Here is a 22,934-nt window from a genome sequence, read left to right as displayed (position 1 = left end):
CATGCATAGAAATTGGCATTTCTTTCCCTTAGGAAAATGCAAGCATTTCCAATGATCCCACTGTTGTCAAACCTCCCAGTTTGACTGGTCCATCATCAGTCCAACCTGCAGTTACTGCCCCCATACACTTCTCATTCTAGGGCATGGGTCAAGCTGAGAGGAAGCAGAACATGGTCATGAATTGGAATTTACTGGGCCTGTGTGCCACTCAACAGGTTGTAAGCAGAGAGTTGCACCTTTAGCAGCGACACTTAGCCTGGCGTCTGTGCTGACTGGGCTCAGTTCCACCAGCCACAGCCAGAGCTGGGGGAACAGAGAGTGGGTGCCTCCTTCTTGGTGCAAGAGGCTGGCTTCATGGCAGTCTACAGTTTCTTCATACGGGGAGCAGAGGGGCAGCACTGATCTCTTCTTTCTGGGGACAGTGACAGGATCCGAGGGAATGGCATGGAGCTGCATCAGGGGAGAGTCAGGTTGGGGGTTAAGAAAAGGGTAGTCAGGCCCTGGAATAGGCTCCCCAGGGCAGTGTGCATGGACCCAAGCTGCTGGAGTTCTAGAAGCATCTTGGCAGCACTCTCAGCCATAGGGTTTGGACTTTGGGTTGAGCCAGAAGTTTGTCTGAGTGGTTTGTGAGGGTCTCTTCCAACTCAGGATATTCTACATCTCTGTGATTCTATGGGTCTGATCCAATCTGAGCTATAGCCCATGCAGCACTCCACAAAAGAGTGAAAAGAAGGTACCGAAGGTGTTGTAAAGGTCACAGGTGGCTCCAAGCCACGGCACATGCTCTCACTCTTCTTTTTCCCCTCTTTCGGCTGTTTATTAAATTAGTGATAGCCAAGTGTCAGGAAGTTCTTTTCTAGATACAAGCAAACTTACTTTTAAACTTCTGCCTTCAGAGAGGCAGGTCTGCAGATTTGTTAGTGGCCATTTTTGTCAAAAAAGAACAGTGAAAAAACAGAATCCAAAATACTTTTGCTCTATTTCTAATATGAATAAGGCTATCAAGGATATAGTGAGCATATACTGCCTCATACACCAAACAGATTTGATGGGTAGATAGATAACCTCAAGCACTCTGATTCCCATGGATATTCTGCTGTCTGAACTAGATGTTTCTTTGCATTTTATACGTTAATGAAATGCAACATGTATAATGTAGCGCATGGACTTGGGAATACCCAGTACACAAAGAAATCTTCTGGGAGAGGTTAATAAAGTATTGCTGTTACTAGGATACCTAATTGTGCCTCCGACAGCTTCTACTCATACCCTTAATGCTTTCCTACTCAAGCAAGCAGATGCATCACTTCAGTTTATCATTATGATTAGCAGTCCCCGTCTATCTCAACACTTTCTTTGTTAGGCAACTTCTACATGCTATCACAGTTCCTGTATCACATAATTACACACTCAGCACAAGGTGAAGATGGGTGGAGTTACACCGTTGTTTTTGTTGCGAGCAAAAAAATAAACACAACAATTCTGTAAGGAAAGCATAGCTATAACATACAGTCATTTATATATGCAGAAGTAGAAAAAAACAGCATTTTCTCATCATATGAAAGGAATTGAGGTTGGAGTAATCCGTCTGTTCTTGATCTGATGCGTACCTTGGTAACAAGTGCAAGAGGAAAACTCCAGGATATTTGCTAAAGGCATTTACAATATGGTCACAGGAATACCTTTTGCTCATGTAAACAGCAAAAGTAAGATTGTGTAAGCAAGTAAAATTTACTTCAAAGTAAATTTATAGTTGCAAAAGGAAGTCATCTGCACTTTGTACTGTCAGAGTGGACAGCTTGCACTGGAAATGAAGAATTGAGCAGTTGTTACCTTTTAGGTAAATATTTTATCTTTTCATCACACAGGTAGAAGGTGGCTCAGCAATGTGAAACAGTAACCCACATACACATAGAAAAAAAGAGATTTGGAATATAATCTGATTATTGTCTTTACCTCAGATCTGAGTGTCTGTAGTTTTTTCTTTCTCACCCATTTCCTTGCTCTTTTGCTACCTTCCCAGATTAAATTCACACCTGAGAATACTATGCTTTTATCTTTACAGAAAGTACTTTGATGCTGAATGCTTACAAAGCGTTGTGGGAACCTGTGTCTTTTGTGTCTTCCAGAAAAGTATATTGATGTGCCTCAGGATGGGAGAGGTAAGATCAGACTCCATGGAGCAGCTTTCAAGGAAACAACTCAATGACAAGAGCTTAAAAAATGGTGGATAGAAGCAGAGAGAGAAAAAGGACCAGATGGAGGTTGACCAAGTCACCTGGAGAGAAACATCTTTCAGACAACCTCTATAGGCAAACAATGTAGGAAGAATTTCCAGAAGACAGTAGTCCGTAAGCAATATTTTAATTTTAGACCAACAATATTATCTTTGAAAGGAAACATAATGTCTGAGAAAGTGCTCAGTAGGAAGAAAATAAAGTTGCTCTGGCAAATCTGGACAAAGGTGGAAAAAGATCACAAGACAAACCTTTGGTACATAACTTTTCTTTGCCTCCCCATCCATCTATTGCCATTTGAGCCTAATCTAAATGTCGGAATAAGGAATGTGAGTTTTTCCAAAGTTCTCTGGTGATTACTTCGTCGCAATAGAGTAGATGCTGGCAGTCCCCACGTTGTCATGCATAACAAGGTATGTGAAGCCTTTAATACCAATCAAACTGCAGGATAGCATCTGATATCAAACACCTGAATACATCTCAGCTTCAACTTCACATGCTTTTCTGAAGAGGGGAGCTTTTATTAAGAAGCATCAGACACCCCATTCCTCCCCCATACTCCTTGAAGCTGAAAGAATATTAGAAGACAAGCAACAACCTTTGTATTACAAAAGCAATAATACCATTGTCCCTTTGCTTTACAAGGCAATAACCCAATTCCCTCAGCCACTGACTGGTGTCAGAGTTTATCCCTCTCAAATCTAAGAGTTCACTTGTAAGTCAAAAGAGCAATGATGCTGCCACAGAAGGACATGGAGTACTTGGTCACTAAGTTATGATAGCTTAACTTAACTTTCCACAGGACAGGCTTACTTAAGAATCACACAATATCAATTACACAAACAAATTCTGTGAAATGTAATCATTTGTTAAGATCTATGTGTGGAAAATCTGGCAATGACAACTAAGCAGAGTTCATCTAAAAATTGCAACACAGTGTCATGCTAATACCACATTAATTTTTCCTGCCTAATCTTTTGTCCCATGGATGCAAGTAATTTTATGATAATGACATATTTGATTGTACAACCAGCATGAAGAACACTTTGCCAGTGAGTATAAAGAAGCACCTTGTGAATAAGTATTTTTTTATTTTTATTTTTTTAGCCTTTTTGATTTCAGAGCATTTTAGTCTTAAGTTGAACTCAAAAGGGATAGATTCCTGAGAGATCTGAACTAATTCATAGCTACTGAAGTGCATGACAGTATGCAACTGAATTCCCCAGGAACAATTACTGCTGGGGGAGCCAGCAGGACTAGAGAGCATAGGAGTGCCTGGTCTCCAAAGAAGATCTGAAGAGGATACTGATATGCTCAAGTCCCTTTTCTTTGCAATCCAACCGGCAAAAATAAAAATAAAAAAAAAGCAGAGTACCTCTGTACAGAGGCAGGCAACAACTAACTACCAAGAACTCAAATGCTGCAGATAAGTATGTCAGCCTGCAGGTATTAGGCTCCGTCTTGCTCTAGGTAAGCAGAAGCCTGGCTGCCCTCTCTCTTCGCAGAATGTGTGTTCTTCTTTGCAGCGCTTCAAATAAAAAGCAGTCAGTACTTTTTAAACCTTGTTTCACTCCAAACACAGCGGACCTTAGTTTTTCACAAGAACATTTCATTAGTGCATGGCAGAAGAATTAAGGAACTTCAGCTGGGAACAAAAAAGAATCTCCTGCAAACAAGCACCATAAGTAGCTTGCAGATATCAGCACAGCCCCAGTGGCTCTATCGTGGGAGCCTGGAGCTTCAGCAGGGGAATAAGCTGAGCTCTGAGAGTTGGCAGATCTCTCCTATTGAGGACACATGCTGATGCTAGCAGGGCCACCTTGCAAGAACAGCAAGGAAGCCAAGTAGCTGGAAACAACACTGTCCATGCCTCTGCAGGCATCTTGTCCTCTCCCACTTCCACATTAGCTCCAAGATTCACGATCCCTTGCAGACAGCCACCAAAGTATCTATGCCTACAGCAGTCAGTCCCACATTGGTGTTTTGCAGTAGGTGTTTGCTCCTTTGGCCTTCTGTCAGCATCTTCTTTCATTGTGAGGCAATGGGCCACAGAGAGCTTTGTAAAAACTTATGTTCATGGAGGAATTTGTATTAGATACTGATTTGTGTGAATTACTGTATTTTGTAAGGGTTTTTTTCCCTCTGGGAATTGTGCGTTATTAATGAGCAGTTTTATGCTTTACTTCTAGTACATGTATACCTTGTAATTGATGAGCAGTTTTCTTTGTTTTCCTTTGATTCTACATACAAAGCCAGTTTATATAAGGTAGATACTCTCTGGCTGAAGTTCTGATTTTGCCTACCAATTAATTTATGGATAAATCCACATTGTAGCTGATGATGTGCATCAACTGTGTTGCTATAATCACCTGATAGCCTACCTAGTTTTGCAGAATAGACCTTGAATAAGACTAATGCTTGCTGGGCCTTAAACTAAAGGGAAGCAGTGCATACACATTTCCCAACCTTGACTTCTGTCAGCCCTTCTCCCACAGTGATTCCCCATACTGACAAGATGTTGCAGAAGAGCACTGCTAGACAAAAGGTAGCCTGAACATGCCAAACTTCTGTATAGCAGAGGTCTGATCGTGCCATGCATTCACCTGACCAAAGTAATCATGGTGTACCAGATGAACTGCAATGAATCATTCAAGTATTTCTGCAGAAAGAGCCTGGTTCAAACACGATCTCTCTCTAAAAGAAAAGACGTAGGCTAAAATATATTTCTCAGTTTCCATCTTGATATAGTTTGGAAAACAAAGGATATAAAATTAACAAAAAGTGCATAATTTCATTGTACGCCCTGCACACCAATGGCAGCTACTTCAGTGGCTGTTAATTACATTTGTGTTCCAGAAGCCTTCTTCCTCATCCAACTCATCTTCTCTCCTACTTTTTACCAAGAACTGAGTGTCCAACTTCTTAATAACTGCTGTGCGTAACATAGAACATAAAAAGATACATAATACAGCTTGTGCAGGACTTGGTGTTGTAATTAACCATATTTTGTGCCTGGTTATCGATTGTACAAAAAAACAGAAAGTGATAACAACCTGGCCTTTTAATGTATACATCAGCATATTGTAGCAGCTATTTTAGATAACTGTTTTTAATAGTTTTACTATGGTTGTAATTTCTATACGAGGACTGTCCACTTGCAGAAGTGTTCAAATAATGCATCAAAGCAATTTTTGAAGCCAGTTCTATTTAATTACCAGTGGTGAGGTATGAAAATTAGGACAACTGAAACAAAACCCAAAACCCAACCAACTCACTGGAAGGAAGCATATTTTCTCATCCTTGAAAATTCTAATTTGAAGATTGCGTAAGACAGACATTTTTTTCTAGTCCTCTTTTTATATAAGTAGTAAATCACTAAGAAGATAATAGATACAGTACAATAGTCCATTTTAATAGTCTACAGTCAAATTTTAGGCTAATTAAGCAAACTAGAAATTCTAGGGTTACAGTGATTTCTCACTATTGATATGCTGACGATAATACTGTTTACATAACACTCGATGTTTGAAATCAATATGTGCCAGTGTCAGTGATTTGCTAATCTAGTTTTTGATCTAAACCTGTCCTGTTTTTTGCAGCATACTTAACTTCATATTATGAATCATGTTGTCTTTCTAAAGTGGTTGCCAAGTAAACCAAAAATGTGTTTTACACTGCTATTGCACTGCTCTTGTCTTTATATACAGTAGTTTTTATAAAGATGTCCTTAGGTTTTAATAAATGAGTGTAATGTAAACTATTCTCTATAATAAAACTTGCTTTAATGTTTCAAGACCATCTGGAATAGCTTTAGAGGTCTGAGTTTCCAACCTCTTTCGGTAGCTTGAGACTTCATGTCTTCCCTCTTCACGTGCAGGGAAATCCCCAGATACCAATACTCTGTAGTTTATATAAGTGGAAACGAAGAAGACTTTGTATTTAGCACAAGCAACAATGCTTGGGCTTGAAGGGAAAAAAATAAAAAAGGCTAAGGCTTTTAGATTGGTGTCACAAGTAGCACTTGCCAACACATGGTCCATTAAGTCTGCATTACATTTCCAGCAGCTACTAATACCAGATACTTTAGAGGAAAGTGTGGGATGTTTAACAAAGACTCCTAGAAATAAACATAATCTTTCCACTACTCAGGACTAGCTGAGAAGCCAAATATGCAACTGAGCAGAAGGAATGTACCACACTGCTTTCCACACATGTGATGGCAGCTTCACCACCCCAGCTGAAGTGGGGTGAATACATTTCAACTTGTTTGTAAAAAAGATGGAATCCACAGCTCACCAAGGCAAGGCTTACATTTTTCTTCTGTTGGACCAAAGGACTCAGAGTTTCCCAGAAAGGCTCAGACCTTCTGAGCACATGGTGCTCTCTCAAGTCCCTTTGTCACACTGCCAATATTCCAGAAAATCTTTAGCATACCTAGCTGAAATTTCAACTTTTGGACTAGTCAGAGGGGGCATTTTTGACTGCCAAGTTGTACCTGTACAAACTCAGAGAGACAAACACAATTACTGTTCTATGTTGGTAGCCTTGCTTATACTTAATTCTTCTCCTCCACTCACCCACTCCTCAAGAAAAAGTCTCTGGCATCTTCAGTAGCACTCAGAGTGAGCTTGGGCCCTAGCACAATGCATGGCAACACAGAGAGGACTTGGAGGGGCTTTCTGCCCTCTGGTGTGATCTGTGTCCCCAGACAGAAGCAGCTCCTCTCCTGCAGCTCCTTGGCTCCCTAGTGAGTGTTCTCCTACACTGGAAAAGGCAGAGGAACATCAAATCAAAATTAAAATATAGACGTATCTGAGAAATCCATTGTAATGTCAATTATTTCCTGCAATAAAGATCATTCCTGCAGTTTCTATATCTGCGCACATCAGCTCAGAAATACAACATTTTCATTAAAGCAACACTTTAATAATTCTTCCTTTACTTGCAACTGCAATTACTTCCCACTGTGCTCACTCACAGAGACATATGGCAAAGAATGGGAGGACAAAAGATGGTTTTAAAAATAGCTACAAATAATCATAGCCCACTTCCCTTCTCAAACTGTATTTGCAGTTATGAAGACAGACCCATTCATAAGGTCAGACAAATGACAGAAGAGGAGTAAATTGATAGATGAAGTGTGTTACAGCTCCCTTACCGAATTTCCACAATGTTTACAGCGCATTTCTAGTAATTGAGTAAGAATTATATTCAAGACATTATGCTCAGCAGGAGCAGCTTTTATATACCAAGCAAGCAAATGAGATATCTCTGAAAAGTCCACAAAAGATGTTAGGATGTCGATAGTGACTTAGAGACTGCCATTACCAAGCCATTATCGCCAACTCATAAACAGGAGCATCAGTTCCTTTAAATTACATGCTTGCTTTGCTGGAAAGCAAAGGTGGTGTTGAGCTGCTCATCATGCACACATACAGACAGAAAGACAAGAAGAGAAAAGTGTCTTTAGTGTTGACATTTACTTCTGAGACAACAAAACTCTGCCCAGCTCTCTTTAGATATTCTCATCAGTTAATGCAGTCCATGTGTGAAGTGGAGGCTGGGGGGACACCAATCTTTTAGGCATGTGTGAGCATTCATGTGTAAGCATAATGTGTTTTGAATTTCTGAGTCAGAATTCTGATCCTGTGCTTTGGAATGCTGTGCTGTACAGAGCCTCAAGATCTTTACATTTTCAGTGCATCATTCAGTGCATCATCATCCTTAAGTGTGATCACTGGGATTTATTTCAGGATAAAATTTCAGGATTTATTTATAAGGATAACAAGAAATCCTCCAGATTTTAAGATGAACTGAGGAGTCACATAGAGAGAAAAAAACTCGTGCCTCTCAGCAATACCTTTCCATCAACTAGCCTTTGCACCTTTCTTTTTACATACATTTCCAACATAAACACAAAGCGATTTGCTCTGCTGCAATGCAAGCATCCAGTTGAGATGCCTGCATTCCCTTCTGCCTCTGCCTGCACAGGACAGCACTCCTAGTGATTCTTCCATGCACTCTTCCAGCTTCCCAGTGGGAGTGCAGTTCACACCTCCTAGGGGCTGGTGCTCGTCACCAAAACAACACAGCTTCCTTAATGTAAGTTGTGTGCCTGCATACATACTTCTTATTGTGCAAGGCTGCTTTGTTTTTCTGATATTTTTTTTTTTAAGCTAGGGAATATTGACTTCATACTTCTCAACCATTGCTATCCCTTTACTCAGTTAACTCAAGTTTACTCAAGTAAAGAGCTATTTTCAGTTGACCTCAAGTTTTACCTCCCCCACAGAGAACCTACCTGCTTCATTCTCCAGTATTAGCTAGCCCAACCATTAGTATATTAGATCACCGATAATTAATGTTATGTGCTGTCAGACTGCTCACTGTGAATTTCACTTCCTCCAGCATTACCGATTTTATTGGGAAATCCTTTACTGGGTGGCAGCCTTGTATGACATACCACTCCTGTTGATGATGGGGCAGTGAGGGCTGGCTCTATATGCTCCATTATAGTTTTAACTACATAGCACACATCCTCTTTCCTGAATAAACACTTCCAGAAAAAGTCAATTGCAAATTTATCCAGTAAAGAGATCCCTGTGCTATGCCTGTTGTTATTCTGCAGAAACAGGTTAAAGGCATCTTTTTCCTGTAGATAATAAAAAATTTAGTGGAAAGCCCCAAGCCCTAGCAGAATGAACCATGCAACACTGTCAGCCTCATAGATTTTATGTTCAGTTACGCCACTCATACAAACACACATAAGCCCACAGTTAAGTTCTTGTCAAGCCCATGAGCTGCACAGTAGGCAACTCCATGGTGTTCATGGTGAGCTTCTTTCAGCTCTGATTCCTCCTCTCACTGAAGCAGCAAGTGCTTTCTCATCCACCTGCAGATGCTCCATCTTCCCACCTCCACGAGGCAGAGCCATGCCTCTGAGCACTGAGCATGCCTGCACATAGGTGCAAGGACCAACGCTGGGCTTCTTTGAGTGCTTCCACTCCTAGGCTGCACGTGAGCTTTTCCCAGTCATGGCACTGTCTGCTGATGCCACTGGTTGCAGTCCTGTTTCCTTTCCCAATGACCATCACTCTCACAGCAAGGGGATAGGTACCACAGACACTCAGACATGCCTGACGCTGGAACTGATTCAGGACTGAGATAAAATAGGTTACTTGGGTTACTTATGCACCACTTTTTCTCTTACATCCTCCTCCAGCTTCCTAATGGTCAGACCACAGGAAATCAGGCATTATGGAGGAGAATCAGCAACATTAAGAAATCCTTTCTTTTCACCTTCTACCCATGACATGGGTGAATGCATGCATTAAAGCTTCCAGCATCATTTTGCACAGACACACGTTCCTTCTCAGCAGGAATGAACAAATTGAGCAAATTAATTCTCAGTGCCATATCTCTTTCCTGACAGCTAAAAGCTGGATCGACGTTTCTGTTCCCATTCCTCCAGCTGGTACTAGGCTTCTGTTCTCCTTTGCAAGTCTTGTAAGCCTGCACCTGCACTCTCTGGGACAGACAGTGCAGGGCCACTGATGCAGGGTCAGTGCTGTAGGGCCGGCATGCTCTGTCCCAGACATTTCCCCAAAGAGTCTCCTCCTCAAGAGCAGTGGAGGGCTCTTGCAGTGGATGCTAGAGCCATGTTTCTGCAGCTTTGTTTGACATTCCCTGCTGCTGTGTCCTTTCCAAGAGACTAAATACTGAATCCCTGCAGTTGCCTTGGCCAGGTCCTGCCTTGTCAAGCATCTGTTTTCCCACCCCACTATGACTTGTAGACCTTGCTGTATCTCAAAGCCACACTTCGCTCCTTTCCACCTTGAGCCAGAAAAATGTCAGTGCACAAAAGGAGCAAAGAAATTGTTGAAACTGAAAACACTTCAAATCGCCTCTCTGGTATTTGCTGTTTAAAGCCAGGCTCTGCTGCCCAAATCTGTCCAGTTTGTAGTGAGGCTGTGGGTTTGTTCCTGCCCAGGCTCTGGAGAGAAGAACCAAGGAGACAAATCTCAGGCTGGCAACTGGAGAACAAACTTTGGGGAACAGCAGAGTAAAAATGGCAGAGTCTGAAAGAAGGCATGTCTGCTCACTGGGAAGGGAGATGCTTTGGGCTAGCAGTAACTCAACTCCTGTTAGCATGGCTATTTGCTCATATCTATTAGCTACACACCTCTGTCAAGCTCTTTTCCCATCACAAAATCAAACATTAGGAGGCTACCCTACATCCAAAGAAGCACATACCAAGGATGGTCTGAAAGCATTAAGAGTGATCTGATGGGAGCTCATGGAGGCCAGAGTGTTCCACCTTCTTGGCTCAGGTCTCAGCACAAGTCACCCACTCGACCACCATGATCGCACGTAAGTTGAATCCCAAATGCCTCCCAAACCACTTCACGTCAGAGCTCACAGAACAATATACAATTAGATTGCATTGGTAGAACTTCTGCAAAAAAAAATAATAATAATAAATAAAATAAAATAAAATAAAATAAAATAAAATAAAATAAATAAAATAAAATAAAATAAAATAAAATAAAATAAAATAAAATAAAATAAAATAAAAAGAGGCTTTGCAGCGATCAGATCCAACAGGTCAGCACTGATGCTGCTCTTCATGGGACTTCCATGGAAGACAGAAAAATGAAAAAGGCTGAGCTACTTCTTGTCATAGGCTGTGTCAGAGGGAGAAAACAGAAAATGTTCTGTAGAAAATTGTGCTGCCTTCTTTATAGGCCACCTTAGGAGAGACTTACTGGACATAAATGTAAAGGCGTTTTTCTAACATCTTTATACAGAAATCTACGTGCATGACAAAACAGCTAATCCAGGCCCTGTTAGAGCTTTATGAAAACTATTCTGGCTCATGTATCCTCAGAGTCTGCTGCTACAATGCTTCCTTGTTGAAAAAGGAAGAAATTCAATAAAGGCTTGTAATTAATTCTATAACAATAGACAATAAGGAAGAGTTTGGTCTTAATAAACAAAGCAGAACTACTGATTTAGTGCAAACGTATTCAGAAGATCAGTATATCTCACACACAAAAAAATATTAATATCATAAGCAAGAACAAAACAACAATAATCACTTTCCATAGAAAATATTGCTTGCTCCCTGGTGATTAATAAACCCCAGGAAAAATAAAACAGATTGAGGTTTTTCCTTTCCTGTTTTCCCCAAATTGAAATGCACGACAGAGATAAATGCTGATCATGAAACAAAAGTCAAAACTTCATTATGAGCCTATACTATAATAGAAGCATAGAGAGGTCTCCCTCCCCCAGGAGCTTGAGATTACACTGATAAATGAACAGTAGGGAAGGATTCTTTCTTCACTGGAAATTCAGCAAGGCGTTCACATCCCCAGTGCCTCCAGCTCCTGGCGCTGATGCAGCAAGCTTGAAGCAGCCCAGGTGTTTTGGCTGGAGCAGAAGGAGCACAGGACCAAGGCCCACCAGGACACTGTATGTGACACCATGCTGGGTGTGCAACAACCCACCCACGCCCTGCTCCAGCAATGGGAAATATACATGGAGAAGTCTCTAACGTCCTCAGAGGTGACAGAAAAGAGCTGTAGGTTAGGTAGCTGTAACAGCAGTCTCTCACCATTTTTCAGAACATGATCTGAAATTTCAGCTAGAACAACGAAGCTCTCCAATTGGCCTAAGCAGGACAACCTTTCCTCCCCTGTAAGCCACAGTGGCTGCAGCTCCATTACAAAGCAGGCAGCTGGAGCACATGCAGCCTCAGTCAGCATCAGTGGTTAATCCCCACTGAAATGACATTGGAGAATCAGCAAAAATATGATTGCAATCTTTTCTCATCAAAGCCCTCAGCTCAAGAGGACATTTGATGTCATACGGGCACTAAAAAGTTTTAGATATTTTTATTATCCTTTCTTGTTATGTTTTGGTTTTTTTTTTCCAAATAAGCAGTAGCAGAAATATGTATACATTATGGGTTAATAATGGTTTGTCAAAGGTCACCAGGGGTTGTTTGCCTCACAGTACTCCTTAATACCGCTTTCATCTGAAATATCCTCTCCAAATCCACCCTGCTATATTTCCTCAGCATTCAGTGTGAGCGCAGTGGGAGGTTGGTCAGCTCTTGGCTGCCTGCAGCTGACTGCAGGCCCTTAGGCTGCGCAGTCCATCTCTCCTGCTATTACAGGTCCTTCATAAATGGACACAGGGAAACTTGCACATCCAAGCCCAGAACTGCAAGGGAACAACCTGGGAATTTTTGTGAAGTTTCTGATGCTCTGATGGAGAAGGCAGAGAGAAAGGCAGACACTTTATATGCACTTTGTTTTAGGCCTCTGAAAATTTTCTCAGTAATTTGAAGTTGAAGTGTATTTCTCCAGCCCTCTTCTCCACACTATGGCCACCTCGCCCCTTCCTTGCCCCACACCACAAAGCCACTAAAGGACCGATCACACTGTCTCTGTGAGTGACGTGCCCTTTTCCAGTGCCTGTTTCCCTCCACATGTAAAGTCTTTCAAGCCTCATTGCAACACACTCACCTCTCAGTGCTGCGTTCATCAGTAATTGCAGAAACACCCCGGGCACGTAGAGCCCAGTGGCATTAGCTGACACCTTTGTAGACAAGCTGAGCTGCTCCTTTACAATGAGCTTTTTTTAGGAAGCCTCACCAAAGTCACATGTAAAGGAGAGGTAGAAACATTCAGCAGAACAGCAGTGTGGGCATTTTGCTTGCTTTTTAGTTCGGGGCTTGGGGTTTCCTTGGCATCTTGTTTTGTGTTTCTGCACCATGTGGCAGAGGCATCAGACCTTTGTTTTCACAAATGCATGCGTGCAAGAGCACATCTGCATGTGAACATTGCAGCACTGGGAGGGAGAAAGCCTTTGTTCAAAGACAAAAGGTTTGTTCAAATCCTTCACACTACTCTACCTGCCACTTCTGCCTCTAAAATGAAACTGTCATTTTCCTTCTGACTCCTCCTTGGTGCAGGATGCTCAGTGACTAAACCTCAGACCCCAGGGATGACTCTGGCTGCCCCCCAGGCCAGAAGACCAAAAGATGCACTTTTTAGGAAACCAGATTTCTAATACAATAGTCTGATGCAAGCACTGAGATACATGAATGTCTCTTGATCCTAGATTTTAGTCCTACAGCTAATGGATTCCCAATAAGCTTTGCTTAAAGAGATAAAAAATCCCAAGAAATCAGAGCTCACACCAATAGTGCAAAAGAAGGGTTGGAAGGATTCTGGCAAATTATTTCAACAGCTCCACAGAAATCAATGTATGTAGTAAGGCAGTCTCTGGACACTTCAAAAGACAAGTCTGAAGAAAGACAAAGAAAGATAATTTTGTAATACTTGGTGTGAGTCCTCAAAATAAAAAGCACTATGGATATTCGTTTGAAATAAAAACACAATCCTTCATTCCAGCTGTGCTCACATCCTGTCTGCTTTCCAGGGTTAATCTGCTGAAGAGCTTTTAGCTAAGATTAATGTACATCCAGCTGTCTCTGGACTTTTCCATTTTATCCAAAAATTGAAACACACCAAACAAAAAACTACTGGCAACAACATATTAGCAAAAAAGCCTCATTTCAATTTTGACACAATTCCCATGACATTGCCTCTCATTCTAAAAGAATAAAGTGATTAAGCTTGTTTTCCGAAGCAAAATAAAATGAAAGGAGACAAAAAAAAAAAAGGTACTCTGCAAATTTATAGCATTGCATAGAACACAAAGAGATTAAAGCAGCTAATGGCTGGAAAATGCTGATAATACCAATAGTGATAATATGAACATGGGTGGCGTTACCAACAGCAGTAATGTTTTCCCCTCATACCACCACAGCCATCAGACCCTATGGGCTTCACTTCAGTCTGCTGAATCGCTAGGTTCCCATTTGTATCTTCAGGTGATAAGGGAGACAAAGATCTCCTTGTGGCCAGGGTGGGAGATGATGTCAAGCTGTGGAGCAAACCTTGCTATGTTCACCTGCCTCCATTGGGTTATGCATACTGGAACCCTGCATCCCTCAAATCTCTGCACTAGGCTTCCTCTTCACTGGCATGAAATGGGGCTCCTGCATTGTTCTCCTTCTGCATGTCCAGGGAGCATTCAGATTCAATGCCAAGTTTTGGGCAGAGACTGGGCATGGAGGAACAGTTGGAATGCAGATGTGCCTCTCAGAACCGAAGTAGCCAACAGCATCCCTGCATCTCAGGATCCTGTTCCTTTCATAATTGTCACCACCATGAAAACAGATGCTGTTTTGTTGAATCAGGGACTAGAGAATCAAAACAACTTGCCAAAAACACAAGCAACTTTTAAAAAAACTTGATCCCCATGGCTTGCTTTAGCAAGGCCATCTGCTCAGCATATAAAACAGTAACAACAGAAACTGTCAGAAGCTGGGATGAGAAGTGATGTTCAGGTGGCAGTCCCTCTCTGTACAGGTGCCACGGTCAAGGAGACCTGCTGCGAGCTCTGAGAAGCACAACACAGCTGTTTGCTGTCCTTTGAGTTGACCTGGAGGAAGGTTAATGCAAGAACAATTATCAAGGAAAAAAAAAGCCTACCCAGTTCTGGGGAAAAATTCTTCCCCAAAACCAAACTAACAAAGAGAAAGAAGACAGATGAATAAGAAAATTCATATTTTCAAGTTGAAAAGTTAAGGAGGAACAGAGTGCCGAAAACCAACCAAGATGGCACTGACCTTGACATGTCAGTCTTAGAATCATAGAATTATAAAATTGGTTGAGTGGGAAGGAACCCTTAAAGATCATCTAATCCAACTTCCCCGCACTGAACAGGGACATCTACAGCTAGATCAGGTTGCTCAGAGCCTCATCCAGTCTGATCTTGAATGTCTCCAGAGATGGGGCATCAACCTCCTCTATGGACAACCTGGGCAACCTGTTCCTGTGCCTCACCATCTTTATTGTATTTTTTTCTTTCTTTAACCTAATTTAAACCTCCTTTCTTTTAGCTTGAAACTATTTCCCCTTGCCCTGTCACCACAGACCCTGATAAAGACCCTGTCCCCTTCTTTCTCATAGCCATACCATTAAATACTGAAAGGCTGTTCTCATGTTTCCCCAGAGCCTTCTCTTCAGGCTGAACAGTCCCACCTTTCAGCCTGTCTTCATAGTAGAGGTGTTCCATCCGTTAGATCATTTTTGTGGTCCTGCTCTGGATGTACTCCATCAGATCCATGTCTCTCCTTTACTGAGGACTTCACATCTGGATGCAGTACTCCAGGTGAGGCCTCACCATTGCAGAGTAGAGGGGCAGGATCACCTCCATCAATCTGCTGGCCAGGCATCTTTTAATGTAACCCAGCATATGGTTGGCTTTCTGGGCTGTAAGAACACATTGCTTTTTCATGTACAGCTTTCCATCTACCATTATCCCCAGGTCCTTTCCAGCAGAGCTGTGCTCAATCCTTTCACCACTCAGTTTGTATTGATATTGGGATTGCCATGACCTAGGTCATGTACTTACACTTGGATTTATTGAACCTAAGGTTATCATTCTGGGCCCACAGCTGAAACCTGTGTGGTCTCCCTGGATGGCATTCTATCCCTCAGGCATGTAGACTGCATGACTGTTTGGTGTCATCTGCAAACTTGCTGAGGGTGCACTCAATTCCACTGCCAATGTCACTATTGATGAAGATACTGAACAGCACTGGTCCCAGTACTAACCTGTGTGAACATCACTTGTCGTTGATCTCTATCCAGACAATGAGCCACTGACCACCACTCTCTGGATTCGAGGTATCTTTCCAAGACTTCCTGGATGCCCTAGTGCATTTGCATTGCCAAATATAACTTGAGTGTATTTAACTTAACATTTTTACTTACAACTTTCATTTCTGTACTCACAATCTGGATTTTTCTCATGGCAAAGTTACAATCATTTCATAATGCACTGCTAGGTGCTGGTGACTGTGTGGCAACTGAAAGTATCACCCTTTTTCATCAGAAAGAATTAATACACTCTTAGAAGAGCTACTATCCCTCCATATATTAACCACCACCATTGTCAACAACTTTTTCACTGACAATGGTCACAACCTCAGCAAAGGCCCCACAGTAAAAGTATTTCACTTTTTGAAAAACGATGAACCTACTTTCAGCTCTGTGTAAAATTTGTAGAGGCAAGGCTGACTGTCCAGAGGAGCATCAAGGAGGAGCAGAGAAGTTTTGTGAGCTCTGGGAGGTTCAGTGAAGGCCGTACAGGAAGGTTGCCTGCTCAAGGACTGGGCTGGGTCCATAGCTGCAGGAGATCCCTGAATGGGGCACATACAGGAGGTGGCCAGAAACCAGATGGCTTTTCACTAACAGCTTTTCAGTGGGAAATGTCACTTTGCTTCTACCAAAATTGGAAGAGAATGCAGTGAAATGATCTCATAAAAGTGAATTTGGACCTTATTCTGTCACAAACATTTCAGAAAGAAATATTTAAATATGGATTTTTTTAAAAAATATACAGTTTCTAGCCGTATGGACTATATTACATTTTCTTCTGAAGTCTAAAATGGAAATAAAATGAGTTCTTGCAGTCTCTGGAAGTGCTTAATTTGAAGTGAGGAAGGGGAGCTCCTTCAAAGTCTGAGTGTTTCTGCAGGATAAAACAATCTATTTTCTAATCAGAGCTACTAGTACATACAACTTTAGTTGCTCGGGTCCATCGCTTGCCTGACCCACAGAAAATGCACATCCATCAGAGCTAAAGGGAAGCTTAGCTGGTGATGAAGAAGTGCCTGAACTCTGGTTAGGAGTTCCCCCTGTTAGCAACTAGCAAAAGAAACAAGAGGGAGTGCCATTTTCCAATTTCTTGCTTTTGTGGGTTTGTAAAAAGATTAGCCTTAAATGCTGTAGCTTACAACACTTTTGTTTGTTAATTCTTTAAGAAGAGAAAAATAACAAGAGAAAGATTTTCCAACATCAGCTTACTAAGAAAATTCTTCAGAAGGATCAAAACTTCAGAAGAGGTTGAAATGCTGACAAGCTGACAAGGAATGGGAAATTCAGCTTCTCAGAAGTTACGGAATTAATTCCCCAAACATCTGTAAAAGTAATTATCAGAAGAATCTTACAGCATGGATTTGTTTGCTGGACTTTGGGCCTGATCGAGTTTCCCTGCAGAATAACAGTGAGAGCCGAAGCCCAGCCACATCCAAAGCAGCCTCCCCAAAGAAACTACTCAAAAGAGCTGAGTGCATTCCCAAATGTTCCAGGCACCACAGTATCCAAGCAAATAGACTGCTGGATGCAGTGTACCTAAAAAATATGTTTTAGACTGTATTAAAAAAAAAAAATCACTTAAAAAAAAAAAAAAAAAAAAAAAAAAGCAATCACAGAGAGTGCAAGACCTTAAAATGGGAATGTCTTCTGCAAAATAAGATGTCAGCAAAGCTAAAACTAGAAACTAGCAGTGACACGATACAAAGGAGATGAAAATAGGCTCAGATATTAGCGCTGTTTCTGGATCACTGCTACCAAACCATCCCCACCACCTCCTGGCCTGTTCATTAATAGTCCCCGTTGTGTCCCTGCAGGGAAGCAGTAATTCAGCCACATAGCCATAAAATTGGCAGATTTAATACAAACTAAATCATTTATTGTCTTCTCTATAACATCGAAGTCTGGGTTATATTGGTAGACCACTGAGGAAGGCAGGATTTCCATTCTTCTCACCTTCCTTAGGAAACAACTACAGGTCTGCAGAGGCATTTCTGCCACGTCCCCTGAGCTATCACAGTTGTATTTATCCTCAGGAAGGATCATAGGATGAAGCTGTCCTTATCTCTTTTTACTTCCAGTGGGCTGTGACTGCCCCAGAGCAATGGGGTTTCCATTTCAGCATACCCCCTGCACTGGCCTGCTCTCAACATCTTCTACCAATTTCATCTTGGCAGGTTTTCTGTTCTGTAAGCAGCCTTGTTCTCTTCAAGTAAGGAAAAAAGAATGGTTGGGGTCCTCTGAGTCCAAACTTTATATGCCTCAACTATTTTTCTTTGCATGTAAAGCAAAATAACCAGCTTCTATAAAAAAGCCAGAGCACGCCATCTGCCAAAGTGAAGGTATCATTGGAAAATTCAGGCACTGCATTTCCACAGCATGGGGTCTGTAGCCCTCCCCACCACAACAACAGCAAGCATGCAACCAAGGCTTCGGTAACACTAGCTCAAGAAGCTCAAAATTACCAAAATAAAACCCAGTCAATGCAATGTGTGAGGCATGAGATATTTTCCCTTTCTTCAGGGGCAGTTTATTTAGCAGGCTTCCTGCTTTATTTTTAATGACAGAATCTGTTTATTTTATTGGGCTGTTTTCCAGCAACTTACAGCAACTTCTGCTGCATTTGCTTTGGAGCTGTTTTGGTGCTCACTTGTGCTGCAGAAGTCACATATCATGAAAATAAGGTGCTAGCAAACAAGCAAGCTGTTGAAAAGTTGATGACACCACAGGGCAATGTCTGATTGGACCAAGTTTGACCATGAGCCTCATCTATCAAGTGTCATCACTAACTCATGTATGTCCCTCAGTTTCGCATCCACATTTCTTGGATACCTCCAGGGGCAGATACTCCAGCACTCCCCTGTGCAGTCCATTCCAATACTCAACAACCATCCCCATGAAGAACTTCACAGTGTCCAATTAAACTTCCTCTGATGCAGCATGAGGCTGTTCCCTTGCCTTACTTGTCACCAGAGGAAAGAGACCGAAGAGAGTTCATCCATGTTCTCAGGGGGGTGGCTAGTGGCACCCAAACGATCTGGGATGGGAGCAGCATCCGTGGGGATGTTACAGGCCTGGGAAGATGTGGAGATGTTTGGAAGTGCCTTGCACCATACTTCCCAGCACTTCCCACGTTCCTACAGGGTTTACCTTTGCTGCAGAGCTGTGACCATGCCCTCTGTCTTCATACCCCAGATTGCTGACAGAATTAGGAATCAGTCATCTCTTCCTCTTTCTCATTTACATCATTTCACCTCTACTCTTTTTTTTTCTTTTTTACTTCAGTGTTGTTTTTTTGCTCCCTTTATTGCCTTCTTCCCTCTATTACATGTCTGCATCAAAGCTTTTTAAGGATTACATTGTATTTTCAAAGAAAACATAAGGCACAGGGCTAGAGATACATAAACTGCTCCAGAATAATAATAATAACCATCACAATATAGATCAACAGCATCTTCTGAAATGCTTCCCCAAAAAGGAATGGATTTGTCCCATCTCAGCATTAAAGAGTTGTACAGACCCTGTTGCAGCCTGTTTGCTTTGTTCTGCTTCCACTCTAAAACAATTAGGCTCCAGCAGGCTCACAAGCAGGCAGCTCTGCAAACAAAGAAACCCTCTTTCTCTCTCTGTCTCCCATACTGTGCATGCCCCGATTACCAAGAACACTAATGAACTACCAGACCACAAACTTCCAACTCATTTCCCTGGGTTTGCTATTGCCATCATTACCCACCCTAGCAAAAATAGCTCTGGAGCTTTCTTTCAAGCCTGTGGGATCATGCAGAAAGTTCCCTAATTCCAGATGATTATTATTATTTGCAGTTAAAGTTTTCCATTCCCATATTTATTTCTTATTGTTTAGCACCTGTAGAGCACTGCCTAGCTGGGTTATTTTTGCTATGTAATCATTGCTAATCGGAAAAACCTCACAGCCTTCATGGGGATCATAAAATGGCTTGAGTTGGAAGAGAATTTAAAGCCCAGTCAGTTTCAATTCTCCTGCCTTGGGCAGGGTTGCCACCCACCAGATCAGGCCACCCAGGGTCCCATTTAACCTGGCCTTGAACACCTCCAGGGATGAAGCATCCACAGCTTCCCTGAGTGGCCTGTGCTGATGTCTCACCCACAGCCTTGGCATTATCAGCTCCACAGTCAAGGGATACTACAGCCTACTGCCTTCTCCTTTACCATTGTGCACATTTTTGCTTCAGACAGCCATGGAAATGTAGAGAAACAATGGAGTGATGGTCCTGACACGTTAAATTTAAGTATTCTCATTTAAGCCTGCTGAATGACTACTGGGCAGCCATCAGCTGGGGCTCTCCTTTCAAGGTGCAAAGGACATCACTATTTTTCCAGTATTTTGATACAGTAAAATGGGGTCAAACTCATCCAATGGGAGGTAAAGAGATCCACTCCAGCCAGAATTTTCAGTGGTTTGGGAGTTTAAAAAAAAAAAAATAGAATGTAAGAAATACAGTCAGTGTATTGACTATGCTCTCATCCTGCTCTCATCCTTATATTGGCTTGTAAGAGGGGAAAATATCAGCTGAACACCTCAGTCACAATAAACTGGAGGCAGATCTGAAATTGAGATTTGAAGAGAGCGCACAGCTGTGGACGCTCCAAATGCTGCAAACCCCATGCAGCATACACGCATTTGGACCTTCCTGTCCACACTAGATAAATCTAACACATAAAAGGCAAAATATGCAGTAATTGCAGCTTTATAGTAGTATAATGTGGAGCACAACTACTTATCTTACATAAACAAAAGCAAAATGAATTAAAATATAGGGTAGCATAAGACTAACCAGGCTTAAACATCAGAGCAGTAAGAATTGCTTGAATTAGGAAAAGGTTTTTAATGGAGACAGGTATTGAAAGTCTGTGGCACTCTAAAATCAAAAAGCTCAGGAGATTATTCTTAAAACTGATTACTTGTAAAGCAACAACATTCTGTTCTCCTTCAGGGGTCCTTCAGTTAACAAAAGATTTTTTGTAACTGTCCGCCTATGATTATGAGAACTAAAAACTTATTCTTAATAAATGAAAGCTGAAGTTTCAAGCAATCATTTGACTGTGGAGAATGAGACTTCAAAATGGAGGTGAAAAACAGCTGAGATTTGTGATAAAAGCTTTGGTAGTTCACAATAGATCTGTGCCTAGATAGATTTGCAAAAATGTATGATTTCTTATAAGTGTATCCTACAATATGATAACAGACATTTCAAAATTTCTCTAAATGTTTGTCAATACTCAGAAGTGTCCTTCCATCCTTCCCATGGGGACCTAAAGGGAAGAATCATAGTCATAGAATGGATCTTAAAGATCTTCTAGCCCCAATGCTCCTGCCATGGGCTGTGTTGCCACCCTCCAAATTGGGCTGCCTAAGGCCCCATCCAACCCGGCCTTGAATACCTGCAGGAATGGGGCATTCACAGCTTACCCTGGCAGCCTATGCCAGTACCTCACCACCCTCTAAGTAAAGAATTCTTTCGTAACATCTAACCTAAATTCCCTTTCTTTTAGTTTAAAGCATTCCAAATGATAACTATTGGATCATGTAAAAAAATGGTCCTCCTCCTTTTGCATATAAGTTTCATTCAAGTGCTGGAAAGCAACAGTGAGGTCTCCCCTTCTCCAAGCTAAAGAAGCCCTACTCCTTCAACCCTTCTTCATATGTGAGGTGCTCCAGCCCTCCGAACAGCTCTGAAGCCTCCGATGGACCTGCTCCAACAGCTCCATGTCTTTCTTGTTCAGGGGGTCCCAAGCCTGGATGCAGTACTCCAAGTGGAGCCTCATGATGACAGACTAGAGGGGGACAATCACCTCGCTTTCCCTGCTGGCCACCCCTCTTCTGATGCAGCCCAGGAGAAAAAAAAAAAAAAAAAAAAAAAAGGATTACAAATAGAGATGTAGAGATGAGAGATTATAAATATAAATAAGGAGAAAAACAAACAAAACAACAGCAACAAAAAATAACCAGCAACAAGCCTAGGCAGAAATGGTCCTAAATGTAACCTCCCTGATTCAGATGGCTTCTGAGCCACAGGTGTTTTTGGATGCGCTCCACACGTGCCCCAGTCTGGTACTTGCTCCTAAGAGCTCAGAGTCTGCATGTCTGTGCTGGGATTTTCTCCTGAAAGGAAGCATAAAAGTCTGTATGCTCATGTGCTGGATGCGCACCGCAGCACACCAGGCCACAAAAAGCCAAGTGCACTGGGAATGCTCTACAGAGGATGTCAGATGGACGCCAAGCAAGGTTCTCCCTTTGCTGCCCAGCAGACCTGCTGAGCTTTCACATCCCTGTCAAACTTCCCAGCACCCGACACGAGTCATTTAGCAGCTGGAGATGTGTCTTGCCAGCACCAGTTCAGGTCTCAAGTTTGCTTATTCTCCTCACGTAGCACAGCTGGCAGAAGAAACAGAGCAAGATCAAAAGGGAAAGAAACAAGATGGAAAAAGATGAAGTATGAAATAATACTGGTAACAGGCTGCAATTGACGATCAAAGGAATGAATCTGGTCCTGACTTAAAAATACATATAAATAAGGAAGCGCCTTCCCCCAATTCTGAAAGGAAGAATTTGCCATTTGCTCTTAGGTCACGCAATCCTTTCAAGTGCAGTTATACTTAGGTAGCAGGAAGGACAGAGTACCTCAAATTGTATTTATTTGCTTCCAGCATCACAAAAGAGGGTTCTCTTGGCATCTCACTGTTTTCCCATTCGGGTTTCACATAACCCACAAAACCAAAATCAAACCCCAGAGTATCTCCCATTCCAGCTAAGCTAGTGTGGTGCCAAAACTTGGTCTCATGGTCGTTACCAGCTCCAAGAAAATGGTCCTCAGCAGCCAGAGTGGCACCATTTGCCTCCAGCCTATGCTCTGATATTTTACGTCTCAGACCAAAGTAAATCAAAACAAAAACACCCCAAAATTCCAAGAGGAATTCT

At 42.0% G+C, this 22,934-nt stretch overlaps 1 protein-coding gene across 1 annotated transcript in view; it reads left to right on the top strand.

Moving 5' to 3' along the window:
* Positions 1-2,488, top strand: part of SHISAL1 (shisa like 1) — a 42,496-nt gene extending 40,008 nt beyond the window's left edge. Inside the window, exon 4 of the mRNA XM_042890260.1 lies at positions 2,130-2,488. Coding sequence (XP_042746194.1) covers position 2,130 — 1 coding nt within the window. The 3' untranslated portion in view covers positions 2,131-2,488. The remainder of the gene's footprint in view (positions 1-2,129) is intronic.
* Positions 2,489-22,934: the final 20,446 nt, after the last annotated feature.

The sequence above is a fragment of the Lagopus leucura genome, unplaced genomic scaffold (genome assembly GCF_019238085.1).
Source record: "Lagopus leucura isolate 7727_CA_CO unplaced genomic scaffold, USGS_WTPT01 Super-Scaffold_100159, whole genome shotgun sequence".
Classification (NCBI taxonomy): Eukaryota; Metazoa; Chordata; class Aves; order Galliformes; family Phasianidae; genus Lagopus; species Lagopus leucura.
The sequence above is the reverse complement of the archived record's forward strand: the minus strand, read 5'-3'. Positions and strand labels throughout refer to the sequence as shown.